Source organism: Clavelina lepadiformis, chromosome 3, assembly GCF_947623445.1.
Source record: "Clavelina lepadiformis chromosome 3, kaClaLepa1.1, whole genome shotgun sequence".
Taxonomy (NCBI): domain Eukaryota; kingdom Metazoa; phylum Chordata; class Ascidiacea; order Aplousobranchia; family Clavelinidae; genus Clavelina; species Clavelina lepadiformis.
This window is the reverse complement of record NC_135242.1, coordinates 24,721,288-24,746,334: the sequence shown is the minus strand read 5'-3', so window position 1 is coordinate 24,746,334 and position 25,047 is coordinate 24,721,288. Positions and strand designations below refer to the sequence as shown.

At 37.9% G+C, this 25,047-nt stretch overlaps 3 protein-coding genes across 4 annotated transcripts; 1 reads left to right on the top strand and 2 right to left on the bottom strand.

Annotated features, from left to right (window-relative positions):
• Positions 1-4,503: 4,503 nt before the first annotated feature.
• LOC143449890 (exportin-7-like) lies at positions 4,504-9,728 on the bottom strand (the record flags this gene model as incomplete). Its single annotated transcript, XM_076950218.1, has 14 exons — positions 4,504-4,767; positions 4,834-4,970; positions 5,284-5,382; positions 5,469-5,671; positions 6,230-6,368; positions 6,556-6,770; positions 7,048-7,156; positions 7,375-7,456; positions 7,548-7,658; positions 8,313-8,406; positions 8,610-8,712; positions 8,931-9,075; positions 9,167-9,240; positions 9,672-9,728. Coding segments are annotated over 14 exons (1,692 nt in total), but the record flags the coding sequence as incomplete, so codon positions are not given.
• Positions 9,729-11,374: 1,646 nt separating this feature from the next.
• LOC143449057 (microfibril-associated glycoprotein 4-like) lies at positions 11,375-14,294 on the top strand. The gene is made up of 6 exons (XM_076949099.1): positions 11,375-11,709; positions 12,024-12,220; positions 13,157-13,253; positions 13,334-13,430; positions 13,571-13,702; positions 13,864-14,294. The coding sequence occupies exons 1-6, from the start codon at positions 11,424-11,426 to the stop codon at positions 14,048-14,050; spliced, it is 996 nt and encodes a 331-aa protein (XP_076805214.1). The 5' UTR covers positions 11,375-11,423; the 3' UTR covers positions 14,051-14,294.
• A 6,049-nt stretch (positions 14,295-20,343) lies between these two features.
• On the bottom strand, positions 20,344-25,047 carry LOC143449049 (exportin-7-like). Of its 2 annotated transcripts, XM_076949087.1 has the most exons (11): positions 24,908-25,047; positions 24,490-24,583; positions 23,814-23,924; positions 23,641-23,722; positions 23,321-23,429; positions 22,827-23,041; positions 22,502-22,640; positions 21,506-21,708; positions 21,321-21,419; positions 20,871-21,007; positions 20,344-20,781 (listed from the first exon to the last, which is right to left on the bottom strand). In XM_076949087.1, the coding sequence occupies exons 2-11, from the start codon at positions 24,552-24,554 to the stop codon at positions 20,658-20,660; spliced, it is 1,284 nt and encodes a 427-aa protein (XP_076805202.1). In that variant the 5' UTR covers positions 24,555-24,583; positions 24,908-25,047; the 3' UTR covers positions 20,344-20,657. The 2 variants fall into 2 exon arrangements, with proteins under 2 accessions (XP_076805202.1, XP_076805203.1); XM_076949088.1 differs by lacking the exon at positions 24,908-25,047 and having other exon boundaries at positions 23,814-23,958; positions 24,490-24,557.

Genomic DNA, 25,047 nt, shown 5'->3' with positions numbered 1-25,047 from the left:
ACAGCAGACCAGCATACATACGAGTGAGTTATATGTGCCCAATTATGCAAATATAGAAGGACACGCTTAATACAGGGACCGATATATTTCGGTCCAACACCCGACGCCACACAACTAGACCTGGATCGACATAGTTAACCATTAAAGGACCAAAAAATTTCTTTCAGTTATTTGCGCATAAGCTACTTGTTTTATGCCAAGTTTATCAATCAACGCTGACGTAACAAGAAAGTAAACTGTGTTACAGATTGACACCAAGTCATGCAGCATAAAACAGGGGTTCCCAACCTTTTTATGTTCTCGTACCACTTAGCCACCACGGATTGTCAACACGTACCACTATTTTCAAAACAACTAATTTGATCCAATATTCGCACAGCAGCATTGTATTAAAAACAATGACAGCAGGGAGCAAGATCGATAAAAGTAGCTTACTGAGTGCAGAGAATTTAGTACGGAAAGAAATAAAAGTGTTGTTCGCATATTTTAGCAACTCAAAATTAAATTGTTATACTACTATACTGTATATCGCATGCAACGGAGAGCTGCTCGCGTACCACCTGAAAAGCTCCCGCGTACCACCGGTTGGGAACCCCTGGTATAAAGCAAGCATGCAAAAGGTGTTACCTAAAACTTGTTTTGAGTTGTAGTCTTGAGTGTTGGTGACAACTTACATTTAAAAACTGAACACAACAGATGCATCGATTTATCGCAAAAATTAGACGAGAAAAGATCTTTGTAAAAGCAATAGAGACAAAGCCCTGTCACCAACACTTACTAAACGAACTGCCCCATGTACTCTGAACATTTTAGAAAGAAACTGGACGGGGAATTTTGTAATTAGCGGGAGAAGCGGCGGCACCCCTGGTGCGCGCAACAAATGCGACAAGAACACATTTCAACATTGTTAAATCCCAATACTATAAAAATAAAAGCAAACACGACACCTACCGGCGACAAAATAAACCAATCATAATAACGCAAAGCTCCAAGATAACAAATACAAACGCAAATCAAGCAAATTTATATTCAAAAAACAAAACCTTTTGAGTACAGAGAAGAACTAAAATCAAGAAACAAACCAACCAATCAATAAACCAAATAACACAAATGCATAAGTGATAACCCAAACGATGCCAAAATCCAAAATAGTGCTCAAACACAGACTAAATATAGTAACAAGAATAATTGTATTGAAGCCACATTTGTTACAAATGCAGCAACGCAGGTAGAAACACGCAGAAAAGAACATAATAGTCCTAAGGATTGACATGTGACGGCCACGAAATCAATAAGAAAGCGCCCAAATGCAACCACTCAGCGTCGAGAAAGAAAGATCATGGATGCAAAGGAAAAATTAGTTGGCCCCAACGCTTAATCTTTGCTCATATTAAACGTATAGTTTTGACAAAATTACCCGGAATTCAACCCAAATGGTCACAAAAAGATCTGTGAGTATACGACGCGGTTTCTATTGTAGGTTGCGATTAATGAGGTCTATAATAGTGACCATCGACATAGTTGGCTCGGTGGCAGAGAGGATAAAACGGCAGGACAGAAGATAAACTATAATTAATACGACCCGGGTTCATTATCTGGCGGCGTTCATTTAACCAAATTACGCAACAAACTAAAACATCAGTCGTAAAACAAAGCACAAAGCGATCGTTCAATTTATGTCAAAATATCATTGAAGTACTACAGAACTTTGTAATTGAAAGTTAAGAAATCTTTGATGATTTAGCAGAATATTTGGTTGCTCTAGTAATCTATCTTATAACTTAATGTGTTTTTTTATTCACGTGAGATAGACTTTATTAATTTGTTTGTGGAATTGCATTTTTCGTTGCACTTTTGTCAATCTGTTGATTTCTGTGGTTCCACGCAGCTTTAGTTTGTTAATAGATATAGACTACTTCATCTGCATATAGAGTATAAAGCGTTTATTTATTTTTTCATATATCATGATATTGTTTCGCTTGACTGTGAAGCCAATGTATTAGTCATGGTCAAATAAGCAGAGCAGATGACGTCTATCTACGTTTATCATTTCAAGAATTAAACATCAGCAAATGCACGAGAAAGTTTTAAAAAGTTAACCAAATCTTTGCGTGTTGTATTGTGGCCAGTGTGACAACTAGCCAGTGGTATCTCTCGGTTTGTGGAGGGCGAGGTGAAGTATGGCGCCACTTACGTTTGGTGGCCACAAAATTAGGAGAGACGCAGCAGTTTATTTTAGTAAGTCTGAGGACATGATCCTCCGAAATTTTGAATTTACATTTTGTAGAAACGCGTAAAATTTTGCTTTTCTTTCAAAAAACAAACTGCTCAACATTTTCTTGTTCATTTCTTCTCAGTTTTTCGCTGCCTAAAATTGCTAAAGAACACAATTGTTTTCATCTTGAAATGATGTTTCAATCACGTGACCGTTTAAACATCAACTTACATGAAAGTAATTTTATAACAGGAGGGGAACCAATTTACACAGAGTTTCGATTTACACAACGTTCTATTTACAGCTCATACAGCTAATTAGCATGAACCAAGGAATGACTCCTGTCTTGAAAAACTGCGAATAGTTAACAATAATATTCGTATTCAATGTTTGTTCGTTTAGAACTCGTATACTCAATCATGGGGTGTCTCTCGGAGGAGGGCACGAGGCGACTGCCTTGCTCGTTTAACCCTAAAGCTACTACTGCAACTGACGTGGAGTTACATTCTTATGCAAGTAAAATCGCTTGCAAACAAATGCATTTTAATGTTTATGATGGTATTGCATATCCAATCATATCCTGATTTCACAACAGGCCTATGTAAATCAGCCTAGGACCAGTTATCTGACAACAGATCTACGTTTGAAAAATCTATCTCTGTAATAAATCGCACTGTCTTCTAGTTCCAGTATGGAATTGGAACTGTTAAGCCATAGAAATTTAATAAACATGTCATTAGAAATATTACTGCAGTTGGAATTGTTTATCTGCAAAAAAGTTTTAAACAATTTAACTCGGATTCATCGACGCTGCCTTCAGCTTCGAGGCTATGAAACTACTTACTGTGTTTGTTACAAACGCAAGCACACTGCATAAAATAGCATAGAACAGAGAAGGATGGAGAAGGTCATGCAGTGAAAAGGATGTCACATTATTTTGGAAGTCTGGATCAGACAAGGAGCTTACAGAAAAAAGAAGCACATTGGGGGATTCACCAGAAAGTAGAAGGAAATGGATTTCGTTCATTTTATTATTTGTCTTCAACGTGTGGAAAGAAAAAATTGTGCTGATGCAGGTGGTGGCAATATCATCATAATTATAGCACTTTTTTACATGTTGGTAATACACCAGCGATAAGCATATTCAAATAACAAGGAAGTAAGTAAGTTGCTGCTGTTCTGTATGCGCTTGCACTGGTAGGCGATCAATTAGTTTTGTAACGCTGCAAAAAATTAAAAAAACTAACACCGAAAAATTTAAAGTGATTTGAAGTGAACATGTGCGCTATGAGTTGACTTTGCCCAGTTTTTCCTTCCAGTATTAATGTCTTCCAGACAAAATCCACCACTAAAATTTCCGCCATTGATAAAGACATTGTATAACAATATGACGTCATCGCTATGTTATCAAACGTTTAACTTGTTAAGGCATTAATCTAATCTGGGTCAAATTTCTCCTCTTTTATTACCAGTTAAAACGTCATATCCGCCAGTGTTTGATTGACAGACGTTGACTTGTTTTAAACATATACGCAGAGTTTAAAACGTTCAGTTTGGATTCAAGCGAATCTTCGGGTGTTTGTTCCCTTCCGCAGCACAGCACTGGACGATTAAATCTGGTATGACGTTTCAAAATCATTTATTAAAGTTTAGAAGTGAACATTTGTGGCCACAAAGTCATAAACGGTAAATATGAAACAAAATAATTAAAGTAAACATATTCTTTAGTGGTGAAAGAAACGTTTTCATATAACTTACTGCATTGGCCTTGTTCGACATTTTAACATAATTATTTTTTTTAATTTTTGTTTCATATGATTCTGAGCAAAATATACCAAAACCAGACGCATACACTTTTTGATGTGTTAATTTTAAGTAATTAGTACTGCACTTGGAGATGGGTGATTGTGTTTACATGAAACTAAACCTATTTTCAAACAGTTCCAAAGTAAACAAAATTCCACTCTGCGGCAAGACCAAGAAAATCCATCCTCAACGTCGCCGAATTTCAAGCCCTGCACTGACATGATCATCAGACGAAGTGAAACAAGCAGCCTAAGCTACTGTACGGACCACAGCAAGTTGTATAAAGCAACAAACAAAGCATTAATTATGTCGTTGTATTTGAAAAGAACGCGTTTTCACGGTCGTTTATTGTCCGGCACATTATTTAACTCGCTGTAGAACAAGCCCCATTCAGCACAGATTATTGCAAAGGAAATCAGCGGAAAACTGACGAATCAAACAATTTTTAGCCGCTAAAATGATTGCTCAATAATGACAGGTAATTGCGATGAGATGTCACTTGTGCTATTTCACACTCAAATTTTAACCGAATGAAAACGTTGTTAATATGCGCGATAAACGACGACAAAACAGTGGAAAGTCACAGTTTACAGCATAGCGAATTACGTCAAAGAAGCGCTTGTCATGTCATCATATTTGAACTGTTTGCGGTTAAATCGAGTCCGTCTCCAGTGTTTTGACCTGAACTTGCTGCTTTCATCATATCGTTCACCTCTCGTCGAAACATAGAAAGATTTTGCGTAAATCTGAAAAAGCAGAAGGTATTCAACCACATGATCATGTCAAGCTTAAAGAAGCAACGCAAATTGCACCTGTCACGTGTCTTGGAATGAAGATTCTTATCGACGCAAAACATCAATTGGTTAAAACAATTCGACACCGACTCGAGATTCAGCCGCCCGTGTTCGACCCCGGGCTCGCAGAGTGTCTTCTGCAGCGTTGGCATGTGCTGTGGGAAGGAAGTTATCCTCGTAAGTTTAAGGTGGAAATTTCCCCAGAGGCAAACATGCCAAGTACGCTCCTGGTTAACCACGTAGTTACATGTAGTCAAGCATTTAAAAATGTTTTGCGCCAGAACTGTAGGAAATGCCTCGATGTAGCTACGGCTTAGTAGTTCTTGCACTAACAACAACATAACTCAACAATTTGCTACGAATTAGATTTTTTTGTCCCATTTTAGGAAAACTTTCATGGACTTGGCCGAGAGTCGCAATCTCGACAAGTGGTTTATGGGCACCAGAGCGCCACCACGCGTCCAGTACCTCTTCGTTGAGCAGGATAAGACCCAACAAAGGCCTGGACATGCTCCACTGGTTCCGGCAATCTTCAAACATAATTGTGTGAAGCACGGTCGACAACGCCTGAAAAATAAGACAGTTATTATCTTAGCAACTACAATAACGTTGTGGAACCGACAAATATTCTGTTAAAGTTGAAGCCACGTCACCGTTTGTAATATGTCCGGCCTGTCAATCATCATTTGAAGAAAGTGTTGCTCGCGTTGGCGGTCCACTTCATTATGTCGCCGCTTGAGGGATACGGCAGACGTGATGTCGCCGTTAGAGAGCGCTGGAGACCGGCTGCCGATGCGAAAGAGATAAGTGACCAAGTGGTCCAAGGTATTGCAACAGCAAGTGCATATCACAGTGTCTGAAAGCAAGCATCATATTTTATAAGCCCGAACTTCATCAACTGCTATAGTATGGGTCTTTCTGCGGTTTGGGTCAGTTCTATCTTATAGTGATGTAGCGAATGGAGTGATTGTTATGTGATTGCAAAGGAAGTGTTTCTTAACAAGGAATATACTTGGCAAGTTTTCAAATGGCCGGCTACAGTAGTGACAGTGAAAAATGCATAATTTAGAAAAACCGCTTTCTGGCATTTACTTATTTTTTTGGATATCTCAGTCAGATTGCCCAAAAATACGTCACATCCCGTTAGCCATAATAACTAAAAGAAAACTTTTATCAAGAAATTCGAACCAGTCATAATTCAAAACTAAGGAAAAACAAATAATGGAAGGTGAAGGAGAAGTTGATCACGAAGCTAAATGACCAGCTGAACCCAAAAGAAATAGCTAGATGTCAAAAAGTACGGCAAGATTAAGACCAACAGCAAAATCTTTCAAACAATGTTTCCATGATCTCTTTCAAACCCTGGCATATAAATAAACAAACACATCAACATTTAAGTAACCAGGCCGCCTACCCAGGCCAGTAAGTCCATCAGTGAGAGTCTTCAATAAGTGATATACGACAGATGGAGGCAGCCCACTAACGAAGTTCATGTGATCCTGCATTGCAACTTCAAGCAGGGAGTAGTACGACGAACTTAACTTAGGATAGTCCTGGTATAGAAGTGTAAAAATATATCAATGCATTGTAAACTTTCAGGTGTTTAATCCTGTTTGTTTGATTATGTACATTACAGCTCAGGGAATGTGCAGAGAGTTTAACTCAAACTTAACCCCAACCCATAAATACAGACACACCCAAGTTATTAAACCTTATAGAAAACAGTTGTTGTACGCTTACTAGAAAATGTGAGCTGTCGGTTGATGTCGCGAGCTTCACAAATACATTGAGAGCATCTTCCAACGTCGGGTCGTTGTAGAGTTGAAAAACACCAAAGTTGACCAAGCCGGCACAAAGCGCGTTCTTGAGCAAGCGGAAACAAAGCGACATCCCCTTCAAACGGTCAGAAAATACTTGATCTTTTGGTGGCTCCCCCATTGCGAGAATACGATTACCTGCCGGATATAAGTTGGTCGCATTAACTCTGAATTCTGTAACTTATCTGTGAAATATTCTTGGAAATTAGCAAACAAATTTATCTTCAAGTCTACATGGCACACAAATTTGCCAGGTTACCCGGCAATAGAAACTTATCAATTCCAACTCTCGCCCCTCGGAATTTTTAACAATTTGAAACCTGACCGTAATTCTTAGAATTGTCGAGATACCAAACTTACACACCTGAAATCAAATCATTTTAAACTTCCCAGATGATGATCACACTTGACCTACCATATCCACAGACAAGCTTGCTGGCTTCCTTGAACAACAATATTCCATTCGGGGAGGCGACGTCAAAGTCCAAACGTTGTCCTCGCTTCAAAACCATCTCAGCAAAAAGCTGTTTAAAGATGAAGATGTCAAGCACATTGGCACGAATATATTGATGGGGGATTGGACATGCAGTTGGGGATAACAAAAACAAATAAAGATGGACGATGGGATACACAACTGGAAAGCTATGCATTGCACTTGACAATGACAAAAACATTTTTTACTTTAAAATTTGCACGAAGCAAAGATCACTTGAGGGCGCTAAGCAGCGGATTTTCTACCGACCTTTAAAACTGGGGTTGTCACATCCGGGTCATGTGACCACAGTTCAATCGATTTTTGAAGAATGTCGGTGAAAGTCGGATATCTAGAAATAAAAAATTTAACCAAATAAACCACTAAATATAATTCCATCCCATTAACTTATCACATAGACATCTCATACCGCTGTCACTCACATGATATCAAATAGCATCATGTACGAGCTTTTCGTGTTGAAAGCGTAAGCGAGCCCCCGACAGTCCCTTGTTACCCCAAGAAGTGTGCGGACAGCGTGAGACGACATTGTCCTGGAATTAACAAATGTTGGTTGTTTAGAATAATCTGCACAAAAATGTGTTAGTATGATATTGGAATTTTTATCCTCGCGACGGAGAAACTCTTCACAACACTTCAGCAATGATTTCTCGCAGCTACAGCTTAAGTCGTCGCTTATCTGTAGAATCTTCAATCTGACAAATTATTTTATATGGTCTTGCACCAATTGGGAGGAGTATATATTATATATATACTGTACCAGGACTTCTAGACAAGAGCAAGCATTATATCAACGCCTGGGATCACTACAACGGCAATTTTAAATATTAACTGTGCCACCTCGATGTCCACCACACCACCAAGTGGACAGCAATGATAATGACGAGACCCGAACCTTTCTGGTGCAACATTATCCCAATAAACTAAAGTTCCAATTATATCAAATGGTGAAAATTTAAAAGCACGCAACAACTTAAAAGAGAAGTCTGTATAATTTTGGGCTAAAAAGCACAAGTACCAGGGTCATTGTCAAAAAAATTTTTATTACGCCCTTTTGTCACATTTTATTTCATATGTATATAATTATACACATTTGGGATTGTTTTCAGTTGGATAGTACAAATGGGGTAATGTTCTTTGCAGAAAGTGCGATTCAGAAAAGTGTTGTAGACATTATGATGACTCACGCATTACTCGACGCGTTTTGTAACATCTGCTGCAATGAGTGAAAGGTCGTCGTCATGGGAACCATGAATCGAGTGAGTTTCTCTTCATCTTCACCTTGAAAATGAAAATGTTTGAGTGAAACTAGATGCAAATATGAAAAGGAAATTGTAAAATTAGAAAAAACAACACAAAATCTACCACACAAATGCAAGTTAGATAAGTTACCATTTTAAACCATTCTTTTTCCAGTATCTAACCACGTTTTGGACTAAATTTGGATAAAAATGGATGATTATATGATTATTTTCATAACCTACCCAAATCAACAAGAAGCAACCTCCCAAGGGAAGTGTAGAAAGTTGTCCGACATCGAAGATCAGAGATTTTTGAATCGACATTCAAGAAAGGAAAATGAGAGCTCTGCAAGTTAAAAATCTTGTGCTCAGTTGAAATAAACACTACAAGTCACCAAAGCAAGTGTGGATATGTGCCATTAGTAAAGTGGTCCCAAGTACATTAACATGCTTAGAACAGCACCAATCTTCATTTTGTTACCCTTTGGCTTGTAAGTGAGTAAGCAAATATAAGCCAAAGCTGTAAATGAAGGAACCCAAATTTTATCAAGGTATTCGATTTACCGGGTCATTTTCCAACAGGAAGCGAATTGTTCCTAATTTCACGAGTTTTCTCACAGAACTGAAGCCAATTGATAAATCACCGAGAAGACGAAGCGTTCCCGTCAAAATCTGCTCATTGTTGCTCCAATATTTCAAGTTGGTTATACTGCAACAGATAGTTGGTGAATGCATACAAAAAGCATAGACAACGCATTACACAAGCATGGCTAGGCAATACGAGGACGACTTATACTCACATTTTTGAAACAAAGATACCTAAAATGGCCGATTCATCTGTAAGGTTCAACACTTCGCCTAGCCTTTTGTATACCTTTACAGATATAACAAAAAATAGAGATCAAATATATTTGAAATAAGCTAACAGATTGATTAAATTATATCAGCTTTGTCAGAAGACATTGATTTGACAGAATCTGATTTTTTAAAATTTGAATACACTTAGGTAATATCAGATTTTTCTTTGATTTTAAACGTGAGATCTGTGTTAGTAGAATTTTTTTAATTGGAAGAAAAAATTGGAGTTAATGTTTTTACAATATGATATGTAGAATGTCGATTTGGTAAACAACAATACAAAGCAACATGCTGTTGTTGTAAATGTGTCGTATGCTGTGAAAACATTTGGGCACAAAACACATGTTCTACAACATGAAATACGTAATTTTTCATCTGATTGGTTATTCAAGGCGGAATAACGTGAAACCTTAAACTTAGTTCCTGCAATATTTTGAGAACTTTTACCTTTGACGTTTTTTGCACCTGGACACCGGCATAAATCTTTCGAAAATCAAATGAGGAAATTTATATAAAGGCTTCGTTCAGATGTGGTTGCTAATGATAAAGTTTTTTTGAAAAATTGATAATTGTTTTGCGAGGTAACACAATGGATACGATGCAACAAAGTGCCAAATAATGGTGCAAAATGATAAAATCTCCAAAAAAAACATGAACAAGTCGATCTAAAAAAAGCGGGATGACATATTCTTGAAAATGTTTGAAAGAAAAAAAGCGCCATTTTCAGAAGCCAGCTAAAAGGGAGACAACGTGATTTTCAAATATATATACTTCAACATTGCTCTGACGAATTACAAAAGTACGGTAACATAAAGATAAAGCTAAATGGCTAAATGGTTCAATGATAACATGGAACTCCAAGTAAAAATACATTAAAAATAAAACAATACCAGGAAACTAAGTGATACCACTATGATGATATCATCAGGTAATCTGAGAATTATCAGCAGAGAAAAATTGCGTTGCCTCAAGCAATTAATTTCTCTTATGCGTAGGTGGTTGTTGTGTAAACTTTATGTGAACTCCAGATCGGAAGGTGCGTGTTCGATAAAGTTGCTATTACATGGGCGGTTCAAACCGAGAAGCGATCCATAACTGTTTCTAGCTGTGAACTTTCTTACCTTGCTGTCGATTTCATCAATTGCTATGATTTTAAGTTATTTATAACGACTTTACAGAATATTACAACATGAGCAAACAGCTTATCTTTTGTGAAACGACTCATGTACCTCCATGCTTAAAACTTTAATTGTTGACTGAGATTTTGAACGGAATTTGTGAGCTTTTTTATAACCAAGGCCCCACAGTACAATAAAATAATACAATGACAACAGAAAAGAAATACGACGATAACTACAATGCACTGGGCAACTGCGTCAAAAAAAGGCATTTGAGTTCAGTGAATTGGCTCAATCTTGCAGAATGTAGGTATTTGGCTTAACTTGTGCGGACCAATAAAAAGATGAATATGTGTCGACGACGATCAATACATATCAGGTCATGCATGCACATTACCACAGTTGGATTACAAAATTCATGATGGAATCTGTATCAAAGTAGTGCATTGACAAAGTGAGTTCGACGTAGGATGCTGCATATATGCATGTTGCCTATATGCAAGTAAAAACTTTCTTGATCAAAGACACTTTTCAAACATTGAGGAAATAATAATAAAATGCCGATAATAATAAATGATGCTAATTGTCACTTTAGAAATTGTTCTGGGAAATATTAATTTTGGTTGTACTACTGCATACCTCATATTCAGCGTCATGTTTTCTGTTACTGACGCAAATGCAGTTCATGTCCTTAAGTAAAAAATTTAATCTTTCTTCGTCATCGCTTGCGTTGAAAATATTTCTGTCAAAAATAAGCATCTTGTGACGTCAATGATCTTATTAAAATGTTCTCCGGCACATAAATTAGATGTTTATCGTCACTTTCTCACGCTTCTTGACGTACAAGCTTTCTTAATACTTATGCTTTTTTTAAACATTTGAGCTTTGATTGTGTTTGTGCAAAACATGTTTTTCGTCAAGAAAGGAATTTCGATATTTCGTAGAAAATATTTTGAAGTTTTGGTACCAAGTTTCCAAGCCTATATGACGTCAACGTAGAAGCGAAATTGGTTATAAAACGAGCAGTGATTTGGTGGGATTTCATATCATCAACTTCAACAGAAGATCTTCATAGTCAACCATGAGAGGAGCGGTTCTTCTGTTATCATTGGCTTGTTACGTCATGATGACCTACTCGGAAGAACGTCGTCAAGTCCTTACCACTGACTGTAACAATGACGTGGTCAACTCCACCATGCAGAAAGGAGACAAAGGTGATGTCGGTAGATCTGGAAACTCCGGAATTCCGGGAGCTCAGGGGGATCCAGGAGCCAAAGGAGAACCCGGAGGAGTTGGACAGAAGGGGATGCAAGGAGAATCGTGCGCTCTGGGGTCGCTAGGAACCGACATAGTCACCAGACTGGCAAGTAAGTTGATTTCTGATCATAGACTAATTATTTTAATCATCGTCAATTTTCATGCGAGCATAAGAACTCCGCAATAAAAGTCATGTGTTAATCGATTATTATTGTGACTTTGTTATTTTAAAAGCATCTGGCAACCAACCAAACGATGTAAACTACAGAAACTTTACAATCTACGTGCAACCACTTATAAAGAACTTATATGCTATGGTCTATGCTTGTTGTCTATTGTTTGTTTATTGCTTAATACCACCGAGTTTTGCCTTGGACCTTGCTGGAAAAGTACAATCTTGTTTACAACAAAAAATTGTTTCCAGAAATCGAGGAGCTTCTTACACCTCCCAGTACCACGACCATGGCTACTACCACAGTTGCCACGACAACGCCATCTACTGCAACCAGCACTGTTACCACGACAACACCATCTAGTATTACGTCATGTTCTCCGTCAGCAAGCAAGGGTCGGAACACTTTGACGAGTGGGGTTGAAGTTTACTGCGAGGATGGATGGACGGTGAGTGAAAGACTTTCCACAGCTATATGTGGAATAGATTACTAATTATATTGAACTTACAGTAATATTGAAAGGTATAAAAGTATAAGGTATAAGCTATAAGGTATAGAAGTATACACACTTACTGTGTAGTATTGAAGCGATAGTTATCAAGTTGTGTGAACTTCAAGGTGGCAATGCGTTGTATGCTATTCATTTGCATTGTAGCAAGAATGTAAGAAAACACAAACGACAATGAATTTGGTTCCACACGCATTCGCGCTTTTTTAAATCTGCCTTTTTCCTCTTTTCTGAAACTTAATTTTCAAAACGTTGAATGAAGGTTGTTTGCCAACTTGTGGTTAATTCGAAAACGCTTATCGACAAACTCAAACAAATGGATTGAAAACTGTTTAATATAACCGTGTATTTGTAAGTTTAATGCAACTATCCGCAACAATGGAACAATGATTGCTGTGGGAGTGTTAGTTGTGTGCGGTTGTGCAGAGAGGATCATAAGCCCACATTGGATCACGTGCCACGATGCATAAAAATCACTGTACGCTAATAATTACTCAGTTACATGCCAATATTACTGTTGTGTCTAATTCGCTTTGTTTATTCAGCATGCGATACAATTGCATTGAACTGCATAAGTCGCTTGTAGTGAAAACGAGCGAAATTCAACGAGCGCCACGTAAACCTGATTTATTTCACCCAAATTACCTGCAGCAAACAGCTACTTATAATATGAGTTTTAACTTTTTTTAACTTAAAATTTTAGCAAAAATATGAACATGCCACTGGAATAAGAGATCTAACTTATCAAGATATATCTTGCGTATTGTAAATATTGCCGTACTTCTTGTATTATGACGTAATAGACTGAAGATTATTTAAACATATAAATTAAACGTATTACACTTGTGCTAAAATGTAAAATTAAACTACTAACAGATTTTTCAAAGAAGAATTGACGGAAGTGTTAATTTCGGGCGACCATGGGACGACTACGCGAACGGTTTTGGCCAGATTGATGGGGAATTTTGGCTTGGTAAGAGGAAGTTTGTTCAACTTAAACGCATTTTATTTTGATGTTTTTTGTTCTTATTATTCGTGCTTCATTACTTACAGGACTCGACAACATCCACGAGATGACGCGTGGAGGGAGATGCAGACTCAAGATAGAGCTGTGGGATTTCGATGGAAACCAAGCTCACGCCGATTATAGGTCATAACACGATCGTTGTGACATAAATAACGAAGATTTTATAAATCTTACATTTATTAATCAACGTAAAACTCTGTTGAGTAAATTACAGCTTAGTTGTCTGGATTCGAACCTTTTAAAGCAAGTTGTTGTTTCTGCAGCTCGTTTTCGATCGAATCCGCTGAAAATTTATATCGGCTTCGTGTTTCCGGATACAGCGGAAATGCAGGGGACAGTTTAGCATATCATAATGGTCGCTCTTTCTCGACAGAAGATAGAGATAACGATTCCAGGTACGTCATCTTATGTTCAGGAACAAATATGTTTAAATAAATATACATTAAATGCCACAACCTCAGTAGAATTTTCAGTTATATCCTGCCAGTAACGTATAAGATAGAATATAAATACATGCAACAAAGTAATTTTAATCTTTCATGTTTTAATATATTAGTTATACGAACTGCGCAACTAGCCGTGGAGGATCTCAGGGATGGTGGTTTGGTGGCTGCGGCTTATCATACCTCAATGGAGTCTGGATACGTCAATCAAGTGGAAGTTATAATGGAATTCTTTGGGTTCTTTGGAAGGGAGCGCGTGAACCTCTTAAAGAAACTAAAATGAAACTTCGTTGCGACTGAATGAAATCCACGAGTTGATTTTAACCAACCAAGTAAACATTGAACTGTATTTAGACCGGCAACGCAGCAAACTGTAACTATAAGTTGCCACGTGTATTACGTCATAATATATTCATTTTGTCATTCTGTTATACTGCACGTCATAATCTAATGTAAAGTTGTCTTGCTAAATTTGTTCCGGGCATTGTGACGTAAAAATGTCGCATGACTCAGAGTAATTTTTTCAATTAAAAATCTTACAGTTTGCCGTCGTATTCAGGTAAAACTTAAAGATACAAATTTAACTTACAAATAACAAAACAAACCTTAAGAAGTTTGCAGGAAGACAAACTCTGAGTCATGCGACATTTTTACGTCACAATACCCAGTACAAATTTGGCACCACACCGTCATTCAATTATACTTTCCACGTGAATATATTCGCCATGTTTTTACTAGGGCTGGGAATTTTAGCTGATTTTCTTTTACCGTTAGCCATCATAGTCGCTAATTGTCATGTCACATTGTCAATCGCGTACAAAACTGCTATATTACACTGGCCAACAAAAAAATTTTGGCGTGGAAGGTAAGAACGATTTTAGGGTATATCAGGGGCGCTGAGCTCGAAAATGCCATTAGTTTTTGCAAATTGGCTCTAGTTTTTAAGATATTTGCGAATTTTGATATTTTTGGTACCTTTTAATTTTGAACGTAGGTTGCATTTTATCTTAAGGAACAGCCTATATTAAATGTTGTTGTGAGTCAACCTGCACTAAATCCACAAGAATGAGCAAAAGCTAAAGACGCAATGAGATTAGCTAAATGAAGAAGTGCTGCATAAGTCTATTCTTTTCCGTATATTCAACACAAAAAATGCCCCATTTATTCGTCTTTTCAACAGATTCTCTTAACATATTGCAATGTGTGAGACTAAGCTTCCAATACCACATTAAAACTTGCTTGAAGTGAACAATAAATAGCAGTAATTTGGTAATAACAAACCAAGTACGAAATAAACAAGCAATCAATTTTTTTATTTGCCACGGAGTATTCAAAACAAAACACTATACGAAAAAATATACCCATCTCAGGATGTGCATTAGTGAAGTTTTTAGATGCACTCTAGTTAATTACTCATATTAGCTTAAAGTCATCTGCAGGAAAGTTCTCTTGTACGACTTTCGCCTGTAGTCTGGTTGTGGACAGCTTCGCATTAGGCACCAGCAGTAATCTGCCATCATGTGAGTTTCACATCTACCTTGATATCCTCATCTATTGATTTGATATCTTGGTGAAACCTTTCACCTTGTTCCTCACTCATATTTCCAAGGTTTTCAGGGAAGCGATCCAAGTAACTGAATAGATATAGTGAACTTTTATGCTCATCCTTGGTCCAAGAGCTTGAAAGTTTGTAAGCTTTACTTCTATGAGATCCACATAGTTGCTTGCTTTTATGTTTCCGAGAAATCCTTTTGCAACTGCAACGAAAGAGTGCCAAGCTGCCTTCTCAACTTCAGTCATATGTGATGGAAAAACTTAATATTAAATTAATTTTCGTATTTGTGGCCCATCAAAAATTCCTGCTTTCAGCGTTTCAATACTAACACCAGGAAATACTTTGCACAGGTGATCAAAACAAGCACCATCTTTATCTAATCTAAGGCCTTGACAAATTGTTTTATCAAACCCAGTTTGATGTGCAATGTGGGTAAAATGATGCGATCACAAATGACCAAAGGTTCATTTACAATGTTTTTATCTTCGTGCACAAGCTGTTCACGTATGGGCCATTCCTTTTTAATCCAGCGTTGATCAGTGGCCCGACTATCCCAGTAACAAATAAAGCAGGGATACTTGGTGTAGCCGCCTTGTTGTCCTAAGAGAAAGTTAAACATTTTCAAATCAACGCATATCTCCCAGTTATGCTCAGTATAAGAAAGTTTCTTCAAGATCATCTTTACACTTTGGTAGTGTTCCTTTAAAACGACTGAGTGGCCAATTAGACCACAGGCAAACTTATTTTCGTTGTGAAGTAGCACATTTCAAGCCTTTCTTGGGGTTGTCAATGAATGACCTCCATTCTTCTGGTTTATACTCAAGTAGACCCATAGATGAAAGAAGTCCTTCGTTGTTTTTACAGTACACAAAATTTTCTTCTTGAGAGAAAAATTGCATTAACATTTCTTCTCTGTCCCGGTAAAACATTATTTTTGTTGCCGAATCAAGAATGTTATGCTAAGTGTTGATGTTAAGGCTTATGTTAGTGCTTGATGGGAGATGATATAAACTAATCAAAGGTCTTATTTACCTCTCAAGCAAGAAATTTGTGCCAGACAACTCAACATTTGGGCAAAACTAAATAGCTGCTTCACATGGCTTCAGTTTTTGTTAACCTACGTTACTCACTAGCATACATTTGTAACTTTTCATTACGTATTTAGGAAAAAGCAATATCTCAAAAACTAGAGCCAATTCAGCAAAAGTAATGGCATTTTCGGACTCAGCGCCCCTGATATACCCCTAAATCGATCTAACATATCATGCCTTTTGAAAAAAAATTTTTTTTGTTGGCCTGTGTTATTGATAGATGTGATGAAAAGTGTTATATTAGCAACTTATGTTATGCTAGCCCACAAAGTTGGTATTCCAGCAATAAAATGATTAACAGAGTAACACATTTACTTGAATTAATGAATTATCAACAGTTTTGTCCCCAATTCTTTCCTACTTGTACGTTTTCGGTTAATGGCGGACAAAATCTTTAGTCGCCAAGAGCTCTTAGTCGCTAGCGGCTAATATTAGCTGGCCAAATTGTTCCAGCCCTAGTTTTTACAAGACATTTGTTTATGAACCAATAAATACAAAGCCGTGCAGACAATATAAGCGATGTTTTGTAATAAACAGCAGACCAGCATGCATATGAGTGAGTTATATGAACCCAACTATGCAAATATTGAAGGACACGCTTAATACAGGGACCATTCTATTTCGCTCCTAACCTGAAGCCACGTACCCATAGACCTGGATCGACACGATTAGTCAACAAAGGACCAACAAACTTGTTTTAGTAATTTGCGAATAAACTGCTTGTTTTATGCCAAGTTCATCAATCAACGCTGACGTCACAGGAAAGTAAAGTGTGTTACAAATTGAAAGCAAGTCACACAGCATAAAGCAAGCACGCAAAAAACATTTGTTACGTAAAACGCAGATGTTTAGCAAGGTCTGTAGCTCCTTTCACGACGAACCCCAGTGAAAGAGTCACACCTGAGTGTTGGTGAGAACTTATATTTAAAAACTGCACACAACAGAGGCATCGACTTAACGCTAAAATTAGAAGAGAAAAGATCGCTGTAAAAGCATGGAGTAGAGACAACGCCCTGTCACCAACACTCACTAACCGAACTGCTCCATGTACTCTGAACATTTTAGGAAGAAACTGGGCGGGGAATTTTGTAATTAGCGGGAGGAGCGGGCGGCATCACTGGTGCGCGCAACAAATGCGACAAGAACAACTTTCAACAGTGTTAAACCCCAATAGCGTAAAAATTGAAGCAAACACGACACCTACCGGCGACAAAATAAACCAATCATAATAACGCAAAGCTCCAAGACAACAAATACAAACACAAAAAAGCAAATTATATTCACAAAACAAACCCTTTAAGTTCAGAGAAGAACTAAAACAAGCAAACAAACCAATCAATCAATAAACCAAATAATAAAAATGCGCAAACCATAATCCAAACGATGCCAAAATCTAAACTAGTGCTCAAATACAGACTAAATATAGTAACAAGAATAAATATAGTTAAAGCCACATTTGTTACACATGCAGCAACGCAGGTAGAAACACGCAGAAAAGAACATAATAGTCCTAAGGACTGACATGTGACGGCCACGAAGTCAACAAGACAGCGCCCTAATGCAACCACTCAGCGTCGAGGTTGAAAGATCATGGATGCGAAGGAAAAATTAAATGGCCTTAACGTTTAACCTTTGCTCATATTAAACGTAGAGTTTTGAAAAAACCACCCGAAATAAAGCTACGTTTATCATTTCAAGAATAAAAGATCAGCAAATGCACGAGGAAGTTTTAAAAAATTTACAAAGTCTTTGCGTGTTGTATTTTGCTTTCACGAAACAATAACAATGAAGGGGTAAAAACCCTTTTTGCCCAAATTAAGGTTAAATGAACAAAGCAACTAGCCAGTGGTATCTCTCAGTTTGTGGAGGGCAAGGTGAAGTATGGCGCCACTTAGGTTTGGGGGCCTCAAAATTAGGAGAGACGCAGCAATTTATGCCTAGTTTGTGCCTAGTAAGTCTGAGGACATGATCCTCCGACATTTTGAATTTTCATTTTGTAGAACGCGTAAAAGTTTGCTTTCTTTTAAAAAACAAAACTGCTCAACATTTCTTGTTTATTTCTTCTCAGTTTTTCGCTGCGTAAAATTGCTCTATGGCGCTCAAGATCTTACACCCTTCATTTCTTTATTGCTATGGAACGCTAATATCAGCAGAGAACACAACTGTTTTCGTCTTGGCATGATTTCTTAAATCACGTGACCGTTTAAACATCAACTTATGTGAAAGTAATTTTATAACAGGAAGGGACAAATTAACACAGAGTTTCGATTCACACAACTTCCTATTTACAGTTCATACAACTAATTAGCATGAACTAATGAATGACTCCTGTCCTGAAAAACTGCAAATAGTTAACAATAATATTCGTATTCAATGTTTGTTCGTTTAGAGCGCGTATACTCAAACATGGAGTGTCTCTCCGAGGAGGGCCCGAGGCGGCCTCCTTGCTCGCCTAACCCTAAAGCTACTACTGCAACTGACATGGAGTTACATTCTTATGCAAGTAAAATTGCTTGCAAACAAATGCGTTTTAATGTTTATGATGGTATTGCATATCCAATCATATCCGGAACTCACAACAGGCCTATATAAATCAGCCTAGAACCAGCTATCTGACAACAGATCCACGATTGAAAAATCTATCTCTGTAATAAATCGCACTGTCTTCTAGTTCCAGTATGGAATTGGAACTGTTATGCCATAGAAATTTAATAAACATGTCAATAGAAATGTTACTGCAGTTGGAATTGTTTATCTGCAAAAAAGTTTTAAACAATTCAATCCGGATTCATCGACGCTGCCTTCAGCTTCGAGGCCATGAAACTACTTACTGTGTTTGTTACAAACGCAAGAACACTGCATAAAATAGCTAAGAACAGAGAAGGATGGAGAAGGTCATGCAGTGAAAAGGATGTCACATTATTTCGGAAGCCTGGATCAGGCAAGGAGCTCACAGAAAAAAAAAACACATTGGGGGATTCACCAGAAAGTAGAAGAAAATGGATTTCATTCATTTTATTTTTCGTCTTCCATGTGGGGAAAGAAAAACTTGTGCTGACGCAGGTGGTGACAATATCATCGTAAATATAGGACTTTTTTACATGTTGATAACACACCAGCGATAAGCGTATTCAAATAACAAGGAAGTAAGTAAATTGCTGCTGTTCTGTATGCGCTTGCACTGGTAAACACTGGCGATTTGAAGTGAACATATGCTCTATGAGTTGAATTTGTCCAGTTTTTCCTTCCAGTATTAATGTCTTCCAGACTACTTCCACCACTAAAATTTCCGCCATTGATAAACACAGTGTTTAACAATATGACGTCATCGCTATGTTATCAAACGTTTATCTTGTTAAGGCATTAACCTAATCTGGTCCAAATTTCTCCTCTTTTATTACCAGTTAAAACGTCATATCCGCCAGTGTTTGATTGACAGACGTTGACTTGTTTTAAACATATACGAAGAGTTTAAAACGTTCAGTTTGGATTCAAGCGAATCTTCCGGTGTTTCGTTCCCTTCCGCAGCACAGCACTGGACGAATAAATCTGGCATGACGTTTGAAAATCATTTATTAAAGTTTAGAAGTGGAGATTTGTGGCCATAAACGGTAAATCTAAAACGAGATAATTAAAGTAAGCACATTCTTTAGTTGTGAAATAAACGTTTTCATATACCGTAACTTACTGCATTGGCCTTGTTCGACTTTTTAACTTAATTATTTTTTTTAATTTTTGTTTCATATGATTCTGAGCAAAATATACCAAAACCAGACGCATATACTTTTTGACTTGTTAGTTTTAAGCAATTTGTACTGCACTTGGAGATGGCTGATTGTGTTTACATGAAACTAAACCTCTTTTCAAGCAGTTCCAAAGTAAACAAATTTCCATTCTGCGGCAAGATCACAGCAAGTTGTATAAAGCAACAAACAAAAGCATTAATTATGTCGTTGTATTTGAAAAGAACGCGTTTTCACGGTCGTTTGTTGTCCGGCACATTATTTAACTCGCTGTAGAACAAGCACCATTCAGCACAGATTATTGCAAAGGAAATCAGCGGAAAACTGACGAAACAAACGATTTTTAGCCGCGAAAATGATTGCTCAATAATGACAGGTAATTGCGGTGAGATGTCACTTGTGATATTTCACTCAAATTTTAACCGAATGAAAGCGTTGTTAATATGTGTAATAAACGACGACAAAACAGTGGAAAGTCATAGTTTACTGCATAGCGAATTACGTCACAGAAGCGCTTGTCACGTCATCATATTTGAACTGTTCGCGGTTAAATCGAGTCCAGCTCCAGTGTTTTGACCTGAACTTGCTGCTTTGATCATATCGTTCACCTCTCGTCGAAACATGGAAAGATTTTGCGTAAATCTGAAAAACCAGGTTAAACCGACAATTATTCTACCAGCAAATGCAACCACATGCTCATGTCAAGCTTAAAGAAGCAACGCAGATGGAACCTGTCACGTGTCTTGGAATGAAGATTCTTATCGACGCAAAACATCAATTGGTTAAAACAATTCGAGACCGATTCCAGGTTCAGTCGCCCGTGTTCGACCCCGGGCTCGCAGAGTGTCTTCTGCAGCGTCGGCATGTGCTGTGGGAAGAAAGGTATCCTCGTAAGTTTAAGGTGGAAAGTTCACCAGAGGCAAACATGCCAAGTACGCTCCTGGTTAACCACGTAGTTAAATGTAGTCTAGCATTTAAAAATGTTTTGCGCCAGAACTGCAGGAAATGCCTCGATGTAGCTACGGCTTAGTAGTTCTGTCACTAACAACAACATAGTTCAACATTTTGCTACGAATTAGATTTTTTTGTCCCATTTTAGAAAAACTTTTATGGACTTGGCTGAGAGTTGCAATCTCGACAAGTGGCTTGTGGGCACCAGAGCGCCACCACGCGACCAGTACCTCTTCGTTGAGCAGGATAAGACCCAACAAAGGCCTGGACATGCTCCACTGGTTCCGGCAATCTTCAAACATAATTGTGTGAAGCACGGTCGACAAGGCCTGAAAAAGAAGACAGTTATTATTTTAACAACTACAATAACGTTCTAGAACCGACAAATATTCTGTTAAAGTGGAAGCCACGTCACCGTTTGTAATATGTCCGGCCTGTCGATCATCATTTGAAGAAAGTGTTGCTCGCGTTGGCGGTCCACTTCATTATGTCGCCGCTTGAGGGATACGGCAGACGTGATGTCGCCGTTAGAGAGCGCTGGAGCACGGCTGCCGATGCGAAAGAGATAAGTGACCAAGTGATCCAAGGTATTGCAACAGCAAGTGCATATCACAGTGTCTGAAAGCAAGCGTCATATTTTATAAGCCCGACCTACGTCAACTGCTGAAGTATGGGTCTATCTGCCGTGTGGGTCAGTGCTATCTTATAGTGATGTAGTGAATGGAGTGATTGTTACGTCATTGTAAAGGAAGTGTTACTTAACAAAGAATGCACTTTGCAAGTTTTCAAATGGTCGGCTACAGTAGTGACATGGAAAAATGCATGATTTAAAAAAAAACAGTTTCCGGCATTTTTAGAAAGTTGTAAACTCAAATGTTGTAAACTTCGTTCGCGTAACACTTAATATAAAAAGTTTGGTTGTCGATCGATTAAACCCAGGACGACCCCAACAAGCATCTGTGAGTTGAATAGTCCTTGGGTTGATTTATTGAAGGTTTAACTGACCGATGATTAAATTGTTCGGAGTTAAATTGACCGACCACAACAAGATTTCACATAATTATGTTCTTCACCCAGTGTATGGCTCGTGCATTTACTTAATTATTTTGGATATCTCAGTCAGATTGCCCAAAAATATGTCACGTCCCGTTAGCCATAATAACTAAAAAAGTTTTAATCAAGAAAATCGAACCAGTCATAATTCAAAACCAAGGAAAAACAAATAATGGAAGTTGAAGTTGATCACGAAGCTAAATGACCAGCTGAACCCAAAAGAAATAGCTACACGTTAAAAATACGGCAAGATTAAGACAAACAGCAAAATCTTTCAAACAATGTTTCCATGATCTCTTTCAAACCCTGGCATATAAATAAACAAACACATCAACACATAAGTAACCAGGCCACCTACCCAGGCCAGTAAGTCCATCAGTGAGAGTCTTCAATAAGTGATATACGACAGATGGAGGTAGCCCACTAACGAAGTTCATGTGATCCTGCATTGCAACTTCAAGCAGGGAGTAGTACGACGAACTTAACTTAGGGTAGTCCTGGTATAAAAAGGTAAAAATATTTCAATGCATTGTAAACTTTCAGGTGTTTATACCTGTTTGTTTGATTATGAACATTACAGCTCAGGGGATGGCAAAAAGTTTAACTCAAACTTAACCCCAACCCATAAATACAGACACATCCAGGTCATAAATCCTTAAAGAAAACAGTTGTTGTACGCTTACTAGAAAATGTGAGCTGTCGGTTGACATCGCGAGCTTCACAAATACATTGAGAGCATCTTCCAATGTAGGGTCGTTGTAGAGTTGAAACACACCAAAGTTGACCAAACCGGCACAAAGCGCGTTCTTGAGCAAGCGGAAACAAAGCGACATCCCTTTCAAACGGTGTGAAAATACTTGATCTTTTGGTGGCTCCCCCATTGCGAGAATACGATTACCTGCCGGGTGTAAGTTGGTCGCATTAACACTGAATTCTGTAACTTACCTGTGAAAAATTCTTTGAAATTAGCAAACAAATTTATCTTCAAGTCCACATGCTTGGCACACAAATTTGCAACGTTACTCGGCGATAGAAACGCATCAATTCCAACTCCCACCCTTCTGAATTTTTAACAATTTGAAACCTGACCGTAATTCTTAGAATTGTCACGATACCAAACTTACACCTGAAATCAAATCATTTTAAACTTCCCAAATGCTGATCACACTCGACCTACCATATCCACAGACAAGCTTGCTGGCTTCCTTGAATAACAATATCCCATTCGGGGAGGCGACGTCAAAGTCCAAGCGTTGTCCTCGCTTCAAAACCAGCTCAGCAAAAAGCTGTTTAAAGATGAAGATGTCAAGCACATTGGCATTAATTTATTGATGGAGATTGGACATGCAGTTGGGAATAACAAAAACAATTAAAAACGGACAATGGGATACACAACTGGAAAGCTGTGCATTGCACTTGACAATAACAAAAACATTTTTAATATTTGCACGAAACAAAGATCACTTGAGGGCGCAAAGCAGCGAATTTACTACCGACCTTCAAAACTGGGGTTGTCACATCCGGGTCATGTGACCACAGTTCAATCGATTTTTGAAGAATATCGGTGAAAGTCGGATATCTAGAAATAAAAAATTAAACCAAATAAACCAGTAAATATAATTCCATTCAATTAACTGATCACATAGACATCTCATACCGCTGTCACTCACATGATATCAAATAGCATCATGTACGAGCTTTTCGTGTTGAAAGCGTAAGCGAGCCCCCGACAGTCTCTTGTTACCCCGAGAAGTGTGCGGACAGCGTGAGACGACATTGTCCTGGAATTAACAAATCTTGGTTGTTTAGAATAATCTGCACAAAATTGTGTTATTATGATGTTAGAATTTTTATCCTAGCAAAGGAGAAACTCTTCACAACACTTCAGCAATGATTTATCGCAGTCACAGCTTAAGTCGTCGCTTATCTGTAGAATCTTCAATCTGACAAATTATTTTACATGGTCTTGCACCAATTTGGAGGAGTATATATTACATATATACCAGGATCATTAGACAAGAGCAGGCATATTAATGCCTGAGAACATTACAACGGCAATTTTAAATATAACGGTACCACCTCGTTGTCCACCACACCACCAAGTGGACAGCAATGATGCAACAACTTACTGTAAAAGAGAATTCTGTATAATTTTGTGCAGCTAAAAAGCACAAGTACCAGGGGCTATTGTCAAAAAAATTTCTAATTCCGCCATTTTGTGTCACATTTTATTTAATACGTATTATATACATTTGGGATTGTTTTCAGTTGGATAGTACAAATGTGGTAAGGTTCTTTACAGAAAGTGCTATTCCGGAAAGGGTTGTAGACATTATGATGACTCACGCATTACTTGACGCGTTTTGTAACAACTGCTGCAATGAGTGAAAGGTCGTCGTCATGGGAACCATGAATCGAGTGAGTTTCTCTTTATCTTCGCCTTGAAAATGAAAATGTTTGAATGAAACTAGATGCAAATATTAAAAGGAAGTTATAAAATTAGAAAAAAAAACACAAAATCTACCACACGAGTGCAAGTTAGATAAGTTACCATTTTAAACCATTCTTTTTCCCGTATCTAAACACGTTTTGAATTAAATTTGGAGCAAGTTTTAAAGGCAGCAACTTAACTTGACATTTTAAAAGAAGTGGTCACTCATATCGGCATAACCAATGATCATTGACCTTAGGCGGTGAACCCAATGACATGACCACTGCATTAAGCATGGTGGCATGCTTCAGGTAAGCATGGGATCAGCCTTACCTTGAAAACGTGGAAAGCTTCAAACTGGATGTTGCGGCTCTGATCACGAAGATTGTTCATCATGATCTTCAGGTTCTCCGGCTTGCTGATGTAACGCGTCATAATTGTGTAATTGTGACGATCTAGGAGTAGCTCACCCA